At 46.6% G+C, this 16,047-nt stretch overlaps 1 protein-coding gene across 1 annotated transcript in view; it reads left to right on the plus strand.

Annotated features, from left to right (window-relative positions):
* The window catches only part of mylk3 (myosin light chain kinase 3), a 45,022-nt gene extending 29,472 nt beyond the window's left edge, over window positions 1–15,550 (plus strand). The window contains exons 6-13 of the mRNA XM_079496424.1: window positions 2,002–2,077; window positions 2,479–2,588; window positions 3,136–3,277; window positions 5,541–5,611; window positions 6,144–6,272; window positions 8,853–9,005; window positions 9,963–10,098; window positions 14,632–15,550. Of these exons, the coding sequence (XP_079352550.1) occupies window positions 2,002–2,077; window positions 2,479–2,588; window positions 3,136–3,277; window positions 5,541–5,611; window positions 6,144–6,272; window positions 8,853–9,005; window positions 9,963–10,098; window positions 14,632–14,709 (895 nt within the window). The 3' untranslated portion in view covers window positions 14,710–15,550. The remainder of the gene's footprint in view (window positions 1–2,001; window positions 2,078–2,478; window positions 2,589–3,135; window positions 3,278–5,540; window positions 5,612–6,143; window positions 6,273–8,852; window positions 9,006–9,962; window positions 10,099–14,631) is intronic.
* The last annotated feature ends 497 nt before the right edge of the window (window positions 15,551–16,047 follow it).

Here is a 16,047-nt window from a genome sequence, read left to right on the forward strand (position 1 = left end):
TCAGAGTTTTGTATTCTGTGCGGGCAGCGACCGGGAGTGGAGGGAGCGGAGAAGGGGGGAGACGTGTGAGAATTTTGGCTGGTTGAAGACCAAGTAAGCTGCAGCATTTTGGATCAGTTGGAGAGGCTTAAGTGCACATGCCGGTAGGCCAGTAAGGAGGGAGTTACAATAGTCAAGTTTTGACAAGACTGTTGTCTGAATTAGGAGCTGGTCTGACTCCTGGGTGAGGAACGGTCTAATTCGTCGTATGTTATAGAGTGTAAACCTACAGGATCGGGTGACAGCTGTGATGTGTGTTTTGAACGAGAGCTGACTGTCCAGGACAACCCCAAGGTTCCTGGCTGTTGGGACAGACGTTACCAGGGCATTGTCTACGGAAATAGTTAGCTCCCGCATAGGGCAGGACTTAGCTGGGAAGAAGAGAAGCTCAGTCTTGTCTGGGTTCAGCTTAAGGTGGTTGGAAGACATCCATTGTGAGATGTCAGCCAGGCATGCAGTGATGCGCTCTTCCACTTGGGTGGCAGGGGGGGGGGGGGGGGGGAGGATAGAAACAGCATAGCAGTGATAGGATATATTGTGAGCAGAGATGATAGTGCCGAGGGATTTGATGTACAGTGAAAAAAGGAGGGGACCAAGTACAGATCCTTGTGGGACCCCAGTTTGGAGGGTTCGGGGGGATGATAGCGAACCTTTCCAGGAAACCTGGTAGGTCCGGTCGGTGAGGTTTACCACTTTAGTGCTGTCCCACCGATGCCCAGTTCAGCTAAGGTGTCTAGGAGCAGCTGGTGGTTCACCTTGAACAATCCCCTGACATTTGTGCGCAACACTCTTGAAAACAAAGTATAGTAATAAGTATTAAGTAATAAGTATTGCATTGTGGGCTTAAAGTATAGTAATAAGTATTGCATTGTGGGCTTAAAGTATAGTCATAAGTATTAAGTAATAAGTATTGCATTGTGGGCTTAAAGTATAGTAATAAGTATTACATTGTGGGCTTAAAGTATAGTAATAAGTATTACATTGTGGGCTTAAAGTATAGTAATAAGTATTGCATTGTGGGCTTAAAGTATAGTAATAAGTATTGCATTGTGGGCTTAAAGTATAGTAATAAGTATTGCATTGTGGGCTTGAGCTGACAGGCCCTATTTGATGTCAACCAATGAAGTCACCTTAATTCAAGCGGCGGATATTTTTTAATTATATATTTTTTAGGGCCATGTCATGTGGTCTACCTGCAGTCCTGCACACAGCCTCGCACGCACGCACGCACGCGCACACATACATACACGTCACACTCATACACACAGACTGACCCTCTCATGGACTAATCCACAGAGCGGTGCCCTGGGTGCAGCCTTTGCTGAGGTGTAATCAGCACTGATTAGCTACACCTGGCCAACAGGGCACTGCTCCATGGATGCAGGGTTCCGGCGGGGTCCTGATGGTGGGATCAAACTTTTGTGTGGGCAAGAAGATTGGCAAGAGTGGCAATTTTGAAGAAAAAACACCAATACCAATGAGTATATGTAGCTATTATACTGGAACCAGTGCTGGTTACACCTCAGTAATGGCTGTGCTCAGCTAGAGCACGCTCTATGGATTTGTCTATACTGCTAGCCTCCTGCAGAGCCATGCCGCGTGTCCTCTGTGATGGTCATAGTAGCATACCAACCTGTCCTGTGTCCTCTGTGATGGTCATAGTAGCATACCAACCTGTCCTGAACCCCGTGTGTCCTCTGTGATGGTCATAGTAGCGTACCAACCTGTCCTGAACCCCGTGTGTCCTCTGTGATGGTCATAGTAGCGTACCAACCTGTCCTGAACCCCGTGTGTCCTCTGTGATGGTCATAGTAGCATACCAACCTGTCCTGAACCCTGTGTGTCCTCTGTGATGGTCATAGTAGCGTACCAACCTGTCCTGAACCCTGTGTGTCCTCTGTGATGGTCATAGTAGCGTACCAACCTGTCCTGAACCCTGTGTGTCCTCTGTGATGGTCATAGTAGCATACCAACCTGTCCTGAACCCCGTGTGTCCTCTGTGATGGTCATAGTAGCGTACCAACCTGTCCTGAACCCTGTTTGTCCTCTGTGATGGTCATAGTAGCGTACCAACCTGTCCTGAACCCTGTGTGTCCTCTGTGATGGTCATAGTAGCATACCAACCTGTCCTGAACCCCGTGTGTCCTCTGTGATGGTCATAGTAGCATACCAACCTGTCCTGAACCCCGTGTGTCCTCTGTGATGGTCATAGTAGCATACCAACCTGTCCTGAACCCTGTGTGTCCTCTGTGATGGTCATAGTAGCATACCAACCTGTCCTGAACCCTGTGTGTCCTCTGTGATGGTCATAGTAGCATACCAACCTGTCCTGAACCCAAAGTGACCCCAGTGTCAAACCCATCAAAGGTCACTTTGATGTAATCAGCTGTTGCTTTTCTTCTCCCCCCCCCCCCCCCCCCCCCCCCCTCCACACGCCAGGAGGAAGTGAAGAATGAAATCGCCGTCATGAACCAGTTGAACCACGTCAATCTCATACAGCTGTACGACGCCTTTGAGTGTCGCTCCAACCTCACCTTGATCATGGAATTGTAGGTTTTCATTGATTGATTGAATAAATACGTTATTAACAGTTTGCAAACAAAGTACAGAGGTACGCACAGCTATACAATAATGCTAAATGTATAACACAAAAAGCCCTGAGGGCTTGTTTACATTGTGGTCCTGTGTGTCCCATTCATCAAGACATATAAAGACATACAATACTATACAAGAAATCATCAATACTAGCCTAGGAGCAGTACAAGAATATGTACAGAAAAACTGTGGGGGGGGGGTAATTTATTTTGGCAAGCTATAGAGGACTCTTTTGGGCCTATGGCATAATAATATGAATTCATCCCCATGTTTGTGACCAATCTGGGGTGAATGAGATCAGTGGAGCTGCCTCTGGCATTGTGCCCATGGGCGTTACTAAGCTTGCAATGGAAAAGGAAGGGATGTCGCACACTGAATTGTAGCTCCCAGGAAAATTCTTTATTTAGTTACAACGTTTCGACCACTGTGGGTCTTCGTCAGGTCATACCTGACGACAATCATATACTGTAGGTAAAACAATTGAGCACTTTGGTTTTCCAGCGTGGAGGGAGGAGAGCTGTTCGATCGCATCGTGGACGAGACCTACCAGCTGACAGAGATGGACGCTATCGTGTTCATGAGACAGATCTGTGAGGGCGTTCAGTACCTCCACCAGCAGTACATCCTCCACCTCGACCTCAAGGTAATCCTCCAGTACCTCCACTACATCCTCGACCTCAAGGTAATCCTCCAGTACCTCCACCACCACTACATCCTCAACCTCAAGGTAATCCTCCAGTACCTCCACCACCACTACATCCTCCACCTCAAGGTAATCCTCCAGTACCTCCACCACCACTACATCCTCAACCTCAAGGTAATCCTCCAGTACCTCCACCACCACTACATCCTCCACCTCAAGGTAATCCTCCAGTACCTCCACCACCACTACATCCTCGACCTTAAGGTAATCCTCCTGTACCTCCACCACCACTACATCCTCGACCTCAAGGTAATCCTCCAGTACCTCCACCACCACTACATCCTCCACCTCAAGGTAATCCTCCAGTACCTCCACCACCACTACATCCTCCACCTCAAGGTAATCCTCCAGTACCTCCACCACCACTACATCCTCCACCTCAAGGTAATCCTCCAGTACCTCCACCACCACTACATCCTCCACCTCAAGGTAATCCTCCAGTACCTCCACCACCACTACATCCTCCACCTCAAGGTAATCCTCCAGTACCTCCACCACCACTACATCCTCCACCTCAAGGTAATCCTCTAACCTGGGCAGCATTCCTTTTATGATGGGTTTATGATCTGGTCGCGGGAGCGGATGATATTGTTGCGTCATGTTGTAGTCATTGTTTTGTAGTCATCAGGCCGGAATCCTCTAAACCAGAACATCCTTTCCCTCAAAACGGAAGAATAATACCTTCCCAATAAAAAGCGTGACTCTCTTTTGATCGTGATCAAGGCTTTTATTGAATATTTGCCTCGTTCTAAAATGTAGTGGAGTAAAAGTACTGACATTTTTAAATTCTCCAGTAAAGTAAAAGTACCTCAAATTTGTATGCATGATGGCAGGGGTGGGGTGTCCCAAATGAAAATGTTGGCCTGATGGGAGCGTATTGTACATGCATGTTTGACACCGATCGAACGGGGACTGCCCATAAGTCCGACCTCCCGTTAGTCCGACCTACGTGGCGGGTTAAGACTGAGTTTATGGTTAGCGACCTACGTGACCGGTTAAGACTGAAGTTAGGGTTAGCGACCTACATGGTCGGGTAATACTGAAGTTAGGGTTAGCGACCTACATGGTCGGGTAATACTGAAGTTAGGGTTAGCGACCTAAGAACATCTACAAAATCAATCTCATTATTTCAACTTCCCTATAAAATAAATCAAATGGGTGCATTAAAAAAAATTTTTTTAGGAAAGTGACAAAGTACTATTTTCATGAATTGAAATTTAGGGGTTAGTGGTTGGGACAGCCTGCACCTTCCAATAGGAAGTGACATATAAAGGATGTTTTTTTATATATTTAATTTTACATTATCTCAATGAATGTATTGTGATTAATTAGACCATACTATGACATTACTACAGTGAAAAGTCTGAATACTAAATTGTTTTTTAATATGTGTATTTTTCATTGTGGGACTGCAATTTGAACCAATTCGGTAGAATGGCCCATATACAAAATATATGGAGAGACAGTCCTCACAGTGCAAACAAATAACATCAGGCCAGTGTGCAAAACTTCTTTCACGTTTTACGACTGTCTTCTTTCGGTTCAGCATCTGCTTAAAAAAACGGTATTTGCATGTGCTACTATGTAGTGTAAAATAGCAGATATACAAGCTCACAGTCACAGCACGTCACACAGGTTCTTGATATATGGGCTATTGTCGGCCGCAGGGCACGTCAGAGCATGCATTAGGCATAACTCTTCCACAATCTTGGAAGGCTTGACAACTGTGGGATCCAACACGTCTGTCTCCAGAGACTACAGATGGTGTAACAGAACCTTTGGCTGGTTTTCAACTACATGTATATTGTCTGTGATTCCATTCTCTTAGTGGAAATCATAACCAAGCACAGTTTTAATTGAGAGGTTTCTTCTGTTAAGCCAGACGGTTCCCAAACCTTTCCATTCCAATTACCCAAATAGCCGTAGCCTCATGGCTGTGGCCTCGATATTTCCCCCAGATGACAATTGTAAGACCTTTTTCAAATAAAGAATAAAATTAAATAAGACTATTACTGCATCAATGAAAAGCGATCAACAAACTATACTATAAAAACTGGTCAAACATTGGCCAAAGGAATTGTCAAATAATATTGTGAAAATAGCTGATCTACAAGCTCACAACACCTCACACTGCGAGGCGTTTAGATCAAGACCTGATGGTATGTTTTGCTGTTATCTTTTCCCCTCCATGTTTCCTCGTCAGCCAGAGAACATTCTGTGTGTCACCTCCACGGGCAACCAGATCAAGATCATAGACTTTGGCCTCGCGCGCAAGTAAGTAGTGCTCACGCTTTCAACTTGACCTCCAGTGTATGTAATTCATTTTCATGTTTATTGGCCAAAAAGGGAGCGTGACACTGACAGTGGCCTGTCACAAAAGTGCACTGTGACTTCTGACCAGATGAACCCACTTGAACCCCATTCGCCAAAAATAGTAAAATAATCCCCCCCCCCCCCCCCAAAGGAATTTTGCACTTGCAATTGTAGGAGTTGATGCATTAAATTTTGCTTCACTCGGTTCCACAGATAAATATCCACGTTGCGAGGCCTTGTGAGCTTGTAGAGGCCACTGGGTGTCAGTATCTCATACATCGGATAATAGTAGATCTCTGCCTATACCGATTGAGAAATTCTAAAGAACATAATGCCCAGATTGCCCACAGCTTTGAAAAACCAATAATCCTAAACTCTTTGCATTACGTGACATCTATGTCACACATTGTGTGTGTGTGTGTGTGTGTGTGTGTGTGTGTGTGTGTGCGTGCGCACGCGCGCGCGCGCGTGTGTGTGTGTGTGTCGTGCAAAGGTACCGGCCACGGGAGAAGCTCAAGGTGAACTTTGGCACCCCAGAGTTTCTGGCCCCAGAAGTGGTCAACTACGACTTTGTCTCTTTCCCGACTGACATGTGGAGCGTGGGAGTGATTACATACATGCTGTGAGTGTTTGCAGCAAGAACACGCACGCACCCACGCACGCACGCACGCACGCACGCACGCACGTGCACACACACACACACACACACACACACACACACACACACACACACACACACACACACACACACACACACACACACACACACACACACACACACACACACACACACACACAGTACTTGCAGATAAACTTCAAAATTCAATATGCAGATGGTTGTTACATTTTAAGTATAACAGTCACACAGACACAACTTTTTTTCTTTTTTTAAGGAAAATGTATTCAAAGAGTAAAGAAACATAATAATAATAATAATAATAATAATAATAATAATAATAATAATAATAATAATAATAATAATAATAATAATAATAATAATAATAATAATAATAATATAACCCAGAAAAACACATCACCAAGACGATACATAAACAACACTGTATGATCTGTATCCTACACGTTACATTCAAATTACAAAATGAAACATATATTTTATCCCACAACCCCCTGTCCCCACTCCTTCAACAACAACCCACCACCACACAGACACAATGTAACAACCCACCCACCACCACCACACAGTCACACTTTAACAACCCACCCACCACCACACAGACACAATGTAACAACCCACCCACCACCACCACACAGTCACAATGTAACAACCCACCCACCACCACCACACAGACACAATGTAACAAGTTAACAACCCACCATGCACCCACCACCACACAGACACAATGTAACAACCCACCCACCCACCACCACACAGACACAATGTAACAACCCACCATGCACCCACCACCACACAGACACAATGTAACAACCCACCACCACCACACAGACACAATGTAACAACCCACCACCACCACACAGACACAATGTAACAACCCACCCACCACCACACAGACACAATGTAACAACCCACCCACCACCACCACACAGACACAATGTAACAACCCACCCACCACCACCACACAGACACAATGTAACAAGTTAACAACCCACCATGCACCCACCACCACACAGACACAATGTAACAACCCACCCACCACCACCACCACACAGACACAATGTAACAACCCACCCACCACCACCACACAGACACAATGTAACAACCCACCCACCACCACCACCACACAGACACAATATAACAACCCACCCACCACCACACAGACACAATGTAACAACCCACCCACCACCACACAGACACACTTTAACAACCCACCCACCACCACCACACAGACACACTTTAACAACCCACCCACCACCACCACACAGACACAATGTAACAACCCACCCACCACCACCACACAGACACAATGTAACAACCCACCCACCACCACCACACAGACACAATGTAACAACCCACCATGCACCCACCACCACACAGACACAATGTAACAACCCACCCACCACCACCGCAGACACAATGTAACAACCCACCATGCACCCACCACCACACAGACACACTTTAACAACCCACCATGCACCCACCACCACACAGACACAATGTAACAACCCACCCACCACCACACAGACACACTTTAACAACCCACCCACCCACCACCACACAGACACAATGTAACAACCCACCCACCACCACCACCACACAGACACAATGTAACAACCCACCCACCACCACCACACAGACACAATGTAACAACCCACCCACCACCACCACACAGACACAATGTAACAACCCACCCACCACCACCACACAGACACAATGTAACAACCCACCCACCACCACACAGACACACTTTAACAACCCACCCACCACCACCACACAGACACAATGTAACAACCCACCCACCACCACCACACAGACACAATGTAACAACCCACCCACCACCACCACACAGACACAATGTAACAACCCACCCACCACCACCACACAGACACAATTTAACAACCCACCCACCACCACCACACAGACACAATGTAACAACCCACCCACCACCACCACACAGACACAATGTAACAAGTTAACAACCCACCCACCACCACACAGACACAATGTAACAAACCGTTTCTGTATAGGGTGGAAGGAAACCTCATATGTATACAATACTGCTACGTTTCAGGATTCAAATAAAAATTAGCAAAAGTAGCATTTGAAAGTAGCTTTTGATACTTTGGTGTGACGCTGTAGTATGATCAAGTGGGGCGTCAATTTACGAATAAACACAAATGGATAAAAGATAGTAGGTTTCTGCCCGACAGCAACGACTTAACACTTTAACTGCCCAGGACTGTCTTTTAATGCTTTATATTAGTTTGATATCGGTGATTGCTACACTACTGTCTATGAGCGTCTATTGCACAACATTCAAAACCGGAAGTCATTGGTTGGTCGGCGAAATGATCCCCTCCATTATAATAAATGGGTTAACAGATAGTTTGTTGTCAGATTAAGTGGCCTGTCTCCGTTCCTGGGGGACGACCTAACAGATAGTTTGTTGTCAGATTAAGTGGCCTGTCTCCGTTCCTGGGGGACGACCTAACAGATCATTTGTTGTCAGATTAAGGGGCTAGTCTCCGTTTCTGGGGGACGACCTAACAGATCATTTGTTGTCAGATTAAGTGGCCTGTCTCCGTTCCTGGGGGACAACGACGCCGAGACCATGAACAACATCTTACACGCCAACTGGGACTTCGACAGCGAGGCCTTCGAGAACGTCTCCGATGAGGCCAAGGACTTCATCTCCAGGCTGCTCATCGCCACCAGAAGGTACAAATAGACATACACAAGTCTGTGAACTGTCCATCTCTATAGACATATCCGCTATGGATGAGTTTATGTGTCTGTCACCAATGATTGATTGATTGATTGAATACTTTATTAACAGTTTGCTAAAAGTACAGACGTATAGACTATAGAGCGTCGCAGTCCCGCCCCCTTTCAGAACGACGAGGGCACCAGGATTTGTTTTCCCCATAGGCGTTTCAAAAAGTATTTATTTAAAGACATTTAAGCCTCATTTAGGACAAACACAACAGCCGAGTTGACAAATCATGACAATAATCCAAAGAAAATGCGCCGAACAAATACTTAGAAAGAAGAAAAGATCACACCTGTGTGAACTGAGCGTTGCAACTATACATTTATTGTTATAGTTACTGTACTCTACCGTGCTCTGTACTGTATTGTAGTGTACTGTGTGGGGGTCCCTGGAACATCCAGGCCCCCAGGAACACGCCCAGGGTGCCGGGCCGGTTCCGGCAAGCCGCCTAGGGTGCCGGGCCTGTTCCGGCACGCCTCCGTCGAGAAATGACAGAGTTACCGTGTGGGGGTCCCCGGGGGGTCGCCGGGGGGTCGCCGGGGGGTCCCAGGAACATGACAGAGTTACCGTGTGGGGGTCCCCGGGGGGTCGCCGGGGGGTCCCAGGAACATCCAGAGCCCTGGCTCTCAAACCTTTTCATTTCAAGGACCCCCATAACTCTCAGAGTTATGCCATTTGGAACCCACTCAAGGACAATTTGAGACCCACTAGTGCAGCATTTGAGTGTTTTAGTGAGCCAGCATGCACAATAGCAGCACCCTGACTCTGTTTGACCAGAATGGAACAGAGCCTTCATTAGTATCATCGCTGGTAACACCTTTGAAGGAAGTAGGGAAGGGGCCCAAGTTATTCCCAACATGGAGTGTGTGCATATAGGCCATTAACAAGTGGCTGTTGTGTTGCAGCGGCCGGTTGAGTGCGTCTGGCTGTATGAAACACAGCTGGCTGAACAACCTGCCTGAGAAGGCCAAACTCCACCATGTGAAGCTCAAGTCCCAAGTCAAACTGCAGCGCTACCTGGCTGCAGCACACCAGTGGAAGGTCCACTCCACACACACACACACACACACACACACACACGCGTGCGCACACACGCACGCACGCATGCACGCACGCACGCACGGCACGCACACAATTTTCTAATTACTATCTAAAATATATCTCATGATAATGTACACAGAAAATAGCCCATCTCGCGCATTGTGATTTGGCAGTCTGGCTATTTTCGCAATGTTTATCTGTTCGACTCAAACTGAATGTAATGCCTGCAATTCCAAGTGCTTGTCCAGTGCTTGTAACAAGCTTATTGAGTACCCGGTATCAATAAGCTTTGGGCTTATCAAGCCTGTTATCGAGCATAGCGGCCCATGATGATGTCTAAACGTTTAAACAATCAAGACAAGAGGCGACCAAGAAATAAATGTATTGCTGGCACAAACATGTCAGTCTAAAAGTGTATTGACACCTGCCAACCAGCGCTGTCCGGGTAATAAACATCACACTTCTAAAGTGACGGTACACACATTAACCAGTTAATAGTTTCTTCCATATTCATTTCCAAAAGTAAAAAGGTCAATTGCCTTCCGTCTGTTAGAAAAGTAGGCCTACTGTATTTGAAGGTAAAATATACTGGTTCTGTTAAAGGTATATTCAGTGATTTCACTTAATTCAAATATCACTTATTTTTTCTTATTTTTTGGATAATCCTCCCTACTATAAAGTGTGCTGACCATATAAGGAGTTCCTCCCTGTCCCCAGTGAGCCCCTGGGGTCAAAAAACCCTAGTTTCGTTTTGGGCTTTGGGTGGCAAAGCCTTCATCCAATCAGGATGAGAGGGGCCTTCCTCCAATCATGATAGAGTGGGACAGGCCTTGGTGTACCTGCTGTTGGTCTGTTGTACTTCCCCCACTGTAGAGCGTGTGCATGTGCACATCTTGTTACCATGGCAGACTGTTTTTTTTTCCAAATCACCCAAATCACTGAATGCTCCTTTAATAATTTATTGCAGTCTCCCGTCTTTCTACCAAAATAATATAAAATGCTCTATAGTGGAGCTCGATGAGAACCCAGCTCGATAAGCCTGATCCATAAGGTGCTCTATAGTGGTCTCGATGAGAACCCGGCTCCATAAGCCTGATCCATAAGGTGCTCTATAGTGGAGTTCGATGAGAACCCGGCTCAATAAGCCTGATCCATAAGGTGCTCTATAGTGGAGCTCGATGAGAACCCGGCTCCATAAGCCTGATCCATAAGGTGCTCTATAGTGGAGTTCGATGAGAACCCGGCTCCATAAGCCTGATCCATAAGGTGCTCTATAGTGGAGTTCGATGAGAACCCGGCTCCATAAGCCTGATCCATAAGGTGCTCTATAGTGGAGCTCGATGAGAACCCGGCTCCATAAGCCTGATCCATAAGGTGCTCTATAGTGGAGCTCGATGAGAACCCGGCTCCATAAGCCTGATCCATAAGGTGCTCTATAGTGGAGTTCGATGAGAACCCGGCTCCATAAGCCTGATCCATAAGGTGCTCTATAGTGGAGCTCGATGAGAACCCGGCTCCATAAGCCTGATCCATAAGGTGCTCTATAGTGGAGCTCGATGAGAACCCGGCTCCATAAGCCTGATCCATAAGGTGCTCTATAGTGGAGTTCGATGAGAACCCGGCTCCATAAGCCTGATCCATAAGGTGCTCTATAGTGGAGCTCGATGAGAACCCGGCTCCATAAGCCTGATCCATAAGGTGCTCTATAGTGGAGTTCGATGAGAACCCGGCTCCATAAGCCTGATCCATAAGGTGCTCTATAGTGGAGCTCGATGAGAACCCGGCTCCATAAGCCTGATCCATAAGGTGCTCTATAGTGGAGTTCGATGAGAACCCGGCTCCATAAGCCTGATCCATAAGGTGCTCTATAGTGGAGTTCGATGAGAACCCGGCTCCATAAGCCTGATCCATAAGGTGCTCTATAGTGGTCTCGATGAGAACCCGGCTCAATAAGCCTGATCCATAAGGTGCTCTATAGTGGAGTTCGATGAGAACCCGGCTCCATAAGCCTGATCCATAAGGTGCTCTATAGTGGAGCTCGATGAGAACCCGGCTCCATAAGCCTGATCCATAAGGTGCTCTATAGTGGAGCTCGATGAGAACCCGGCTCCATAAGCCTGATCCATAAGGTGCTCTATAGTGGAGCTCGATGAGAACCCGGCTCCATAAGCCTGATCCATAAGGTGCTCTATAGTGGAGTTCGATGAGAACCCGGCTCCATAAGCCTGATCCATAAGGTGCTCTATAGTGGAGTTCGATGAGAACCCGGCTCCATAAGCCTGATCCATAAGGTGCTCTATAGTGGAGCTCGATGAGAACCCGGCTCCATAAGCCTGATCCATAAGGTGCTCTATAGTGGAGCTCGATGAGAACCCGGCTCCATAAGCCTGATCCATAAGGTGCTCTATAGTGGAGTTCGATGAGAACCCGGCTCCATAAGCCTGATCCATAAGGTGCTCTATAGTGGAGCTCGATGAGAACCCGGCTCCATAAGCCTGATCCATAAGGTGCTCTATAGTGGAGCTCGATGAGAACCCGGCTCCATAAGCCTGATCCATAAGGTGCTCTATAGTGGAGTTCGATGAGAACCCGGCTCCATAAGCCTGATCCATAAGGTGCTCTATAGTGGAGCTCGATGAGAACCCGGCTCCATAAGCCTGATCCATAAGGTGCTCTATAGTGGAGTTCGATGAGAACCCGGCTCCATAAGCCTGATCCATAAGGTGCTCTATAGTGGAGCTCGATGAGAACCCGGCTCCATAAGCCTGATCCATAAGGTGCTCTATAGTGGAGTTCGATGAGAACCCGGCTCCATAAGCCTGATCCATAAGGTGCTCTATAGTGGAGTTCGATGAGAACCCGGCTCCATAAGCCTGATCCATAAGGTGCTCTATAGTGGAGTTCGATGAGAACCCGGCTCCATAAGCCTGATCCATAAGGTGCTCTATAGTGGAGTTCGATGAGAACCCGGCTCCATAAGCCTGATCCATAAGGTGCTCTATAGTGGTCTCGATGAGAACCCGGCTCCATAAGCCTGATCCATAAGGTGCTCTATAGTGGAGCTGGATGAGAACCCGGCTCCATAAGCCTGATCCATAAGGTGCTCTATAGTGGAGCTCGATGAGAACCCGGCTCAATAAGCCTGATCCATAAGGTGCTCTATAGTGGAGCTCGATGAGAACCCGGCTCCATAAGCCTGATCCATAAGGTGCTCTATAGTGGAGCTCGATGAGAACCCGGCTCCATAAGCCTGATCCATAAGGTGCTCTATAGTGGAGTTCGATGAGAACCCGGCTCCATAAGCCTGATCCATAAGGTGCTCTATAGTGGAGTTCGATGAGAACCCGGCTCCATAAGCCTGATCCATAAGGTGCTCTATAGTGGAGTTCGATGAGAACCCGGCTCCATAAGCCTGATCCATAAGGTGCTCTATAGTGGTCTCGATGAGAACCCGGCTCCATAAGCCTGATCCATAAGGTGCTCTATAGTGGAGCTCGATGAGAACCCGGCTCCATAAGCCTGATCCATAAGGTGCTCTATAGTGGTCTCGATGAGAACCCGGCTCCATAAGCCTGATCCATAAGGTGCTCTATAGTGGAGCTCGATGAGAACCCGGCTCAATAAGCCTGATCCATAAGGTGCTCTATAGTGGAGCTCGATGAGAACCCGGCTCCATAAGCCTGATCCATAAGGTGCTCTATAGTGGTCTCGATGAGAACCCGGCTCCATAAGCCTGATCCATAAGGTGCTCTATAGTGGAGCTCGATGAGAACCCGGCTCCATAAGCCTGATCCATAAGGTGCTCTATAGTGGTCTCGATGAGAACCCAGCTCGATAAGCCTGATCCATAAGGTGCTCTATAGTGGAGCTCGATGAGAACCCGGCTCCATAAGCCTGATCCATAAGGTGCTCTATAGTGGAGCTCGATGAGAACCCGGCTCCATAAGCCTGATCCATAAGGTGCTCTATAGTGGAGCTCGATGAGAACCCGGCTCAATAAGCCTGATCCATAAGGTGCTCGTTATCAATAAATAATTAACGAGCTCCATCAGTAGTCACAGCCTGACGAGTGTGGGAACCCTTGATCTAAAGCAGTGGTCTGGGGACCACCAGTGGTCCTTGAGGGGGTTCAAGGTGGTCCCCAGCTAAATGATGGACAGTTTGTAACCAAATAGACCATCAGGAGTCAGGACCCTTATGGATCTTTAACTCTTGAGAGTGTAAAATGAAACCAAATGGACGGACTGGTACGGGTCCATTTGGTTTCATTGTATGCTCTCAAGTTACATTATTGTTAAACATCTGGCATTACTTAATTTACAAGAAGTCTACACAATTAGAGAATGTAGAAGAATTGATATTTTGTATCGACATTTGCCAACAGTATGGATGGAATTGTGTGTCAACGATAACAAAATATTCTTTAGTCTTGGGTCTAAGAGGCTAAATCTCATCAAATGGTCCGTGGCTCAAATGTCAAATAAATAATGGGCATTGATGTGAAAAAGGTTGTGTGTTGTTTGTGTGTTGCAGAAACATTTCAACGTGGTCGCTGCTGCCAACAGACTCCAGAGGTTCAGTTCCCAGAGCCGCTCACTCAACACAGCATGACCAAACCGTCTGTCCCATGTACACCTGAAGGGGGTGCCGTTGCTACACATCTGCACACCAGCTACACACACACAAATAGCTTGGTTCATCAGTGGTTCTTTGAAGTGGTTTGAATTTGATTTTCTTTTTTAGACAACCAATAGTACGACACCACTCAGCATCCCCATTAGCTGTTAGACAAGTCAAGTCAAGTACATTTTATTTATAGGCTATAGCACACTTACAAACTTGAATGTTGGTGTTGTGCTTTCCAGAACAAATAGTAATAATAAAAGCATATAACACAATAATAAAACAAGCCAAGCAAAACTAAATAACAAAAAACAGCAAACAACAACACCTGGCAACAGCTACCTTGCAGCTGCCTGTACACCTACAGTATAGCAGTGAGTGCTCTGTGTGAAGTCCTGAGTGTTCCTTCAACTCTCAGAATGAAAGGAACACTCAAGATTTGACTGTCTGTCGTGTTTGCGTCACTTTTGATACTGTACAGTGCATGAGAGTCTGTAAGTGGTGATGTTATAGGTGGACATGACCTCATATATATTTGCTACGTACTTTACTGTACTATCTGAGATAACCACTGACTGATCTAACCAGAAATGTATAGTTTGGACCCATTTCACAATCCTAATCTTTGTGTACGGATTGTGGATTGTGTTTTTGCCCCATTCGGTTTATTTTTTTTTCCATTTTTTTTTCTGTTTGCAAATAAGTCTCAGTTAGCCAGATGATCCAAAATCTCGCCCCTACCGAAATGTCTGGGGAAATCTAAATGTATTGATAGCACCCAGTTGCCCACTGCTCCTAATAGTTATAGGATATGGGACAATGCAGAGGACACTTTTCACAGTCTGTACAGTGTAGCCTACAGCAGGGGTTCTCAACGTTTTTGGCCGGGGACCCCCAGAAATGCTTTGGCAATGTCTCGGGACCCCCGCCCCGCCCCCTCCCGACCCCCAATATAAATTGACTGCTACAATAACCTTAAACCATTTTGGGCGGGAACCACTTTTGGTGTTTTAAGCATTGTTATAATTTAGCTATTGAAAAATAGCAGATCTACAAGCTCATAGCGCGCCACCGAGTGGCGCGCTACGAGCTTGTAGGTCTGCTATTTTTGAAAAATCGCGAAAATATATATATATATATTTTTTTAAATAATTTGGGGACCCCCTAAAATAATTTGGCGACCCCCCGAGGGGTCGCGACCCACGGGTTGAGAACCCCTGGTGTAGCCTACAGTGAGAAGAGCCATTAAGCACCCAGGGAGCAGTTAAGTGCCTTGCTCAGAGACACTATAGACTGGATAGACTTCAACCCAGATGGCCTCTCTAC

This window comes from Electrona antarctica (assembly GCF_951216825.1).
Source record: "Electrona antarctica genome assembly, chromosome: 3".
Taxonomy (NCBI): domain Eukaryota; kingdom Metazoa; phylum Chordata; class Actinopteri; order Myctophiformes; family Myctophidae; genus Electrona; species Electrona antarctica.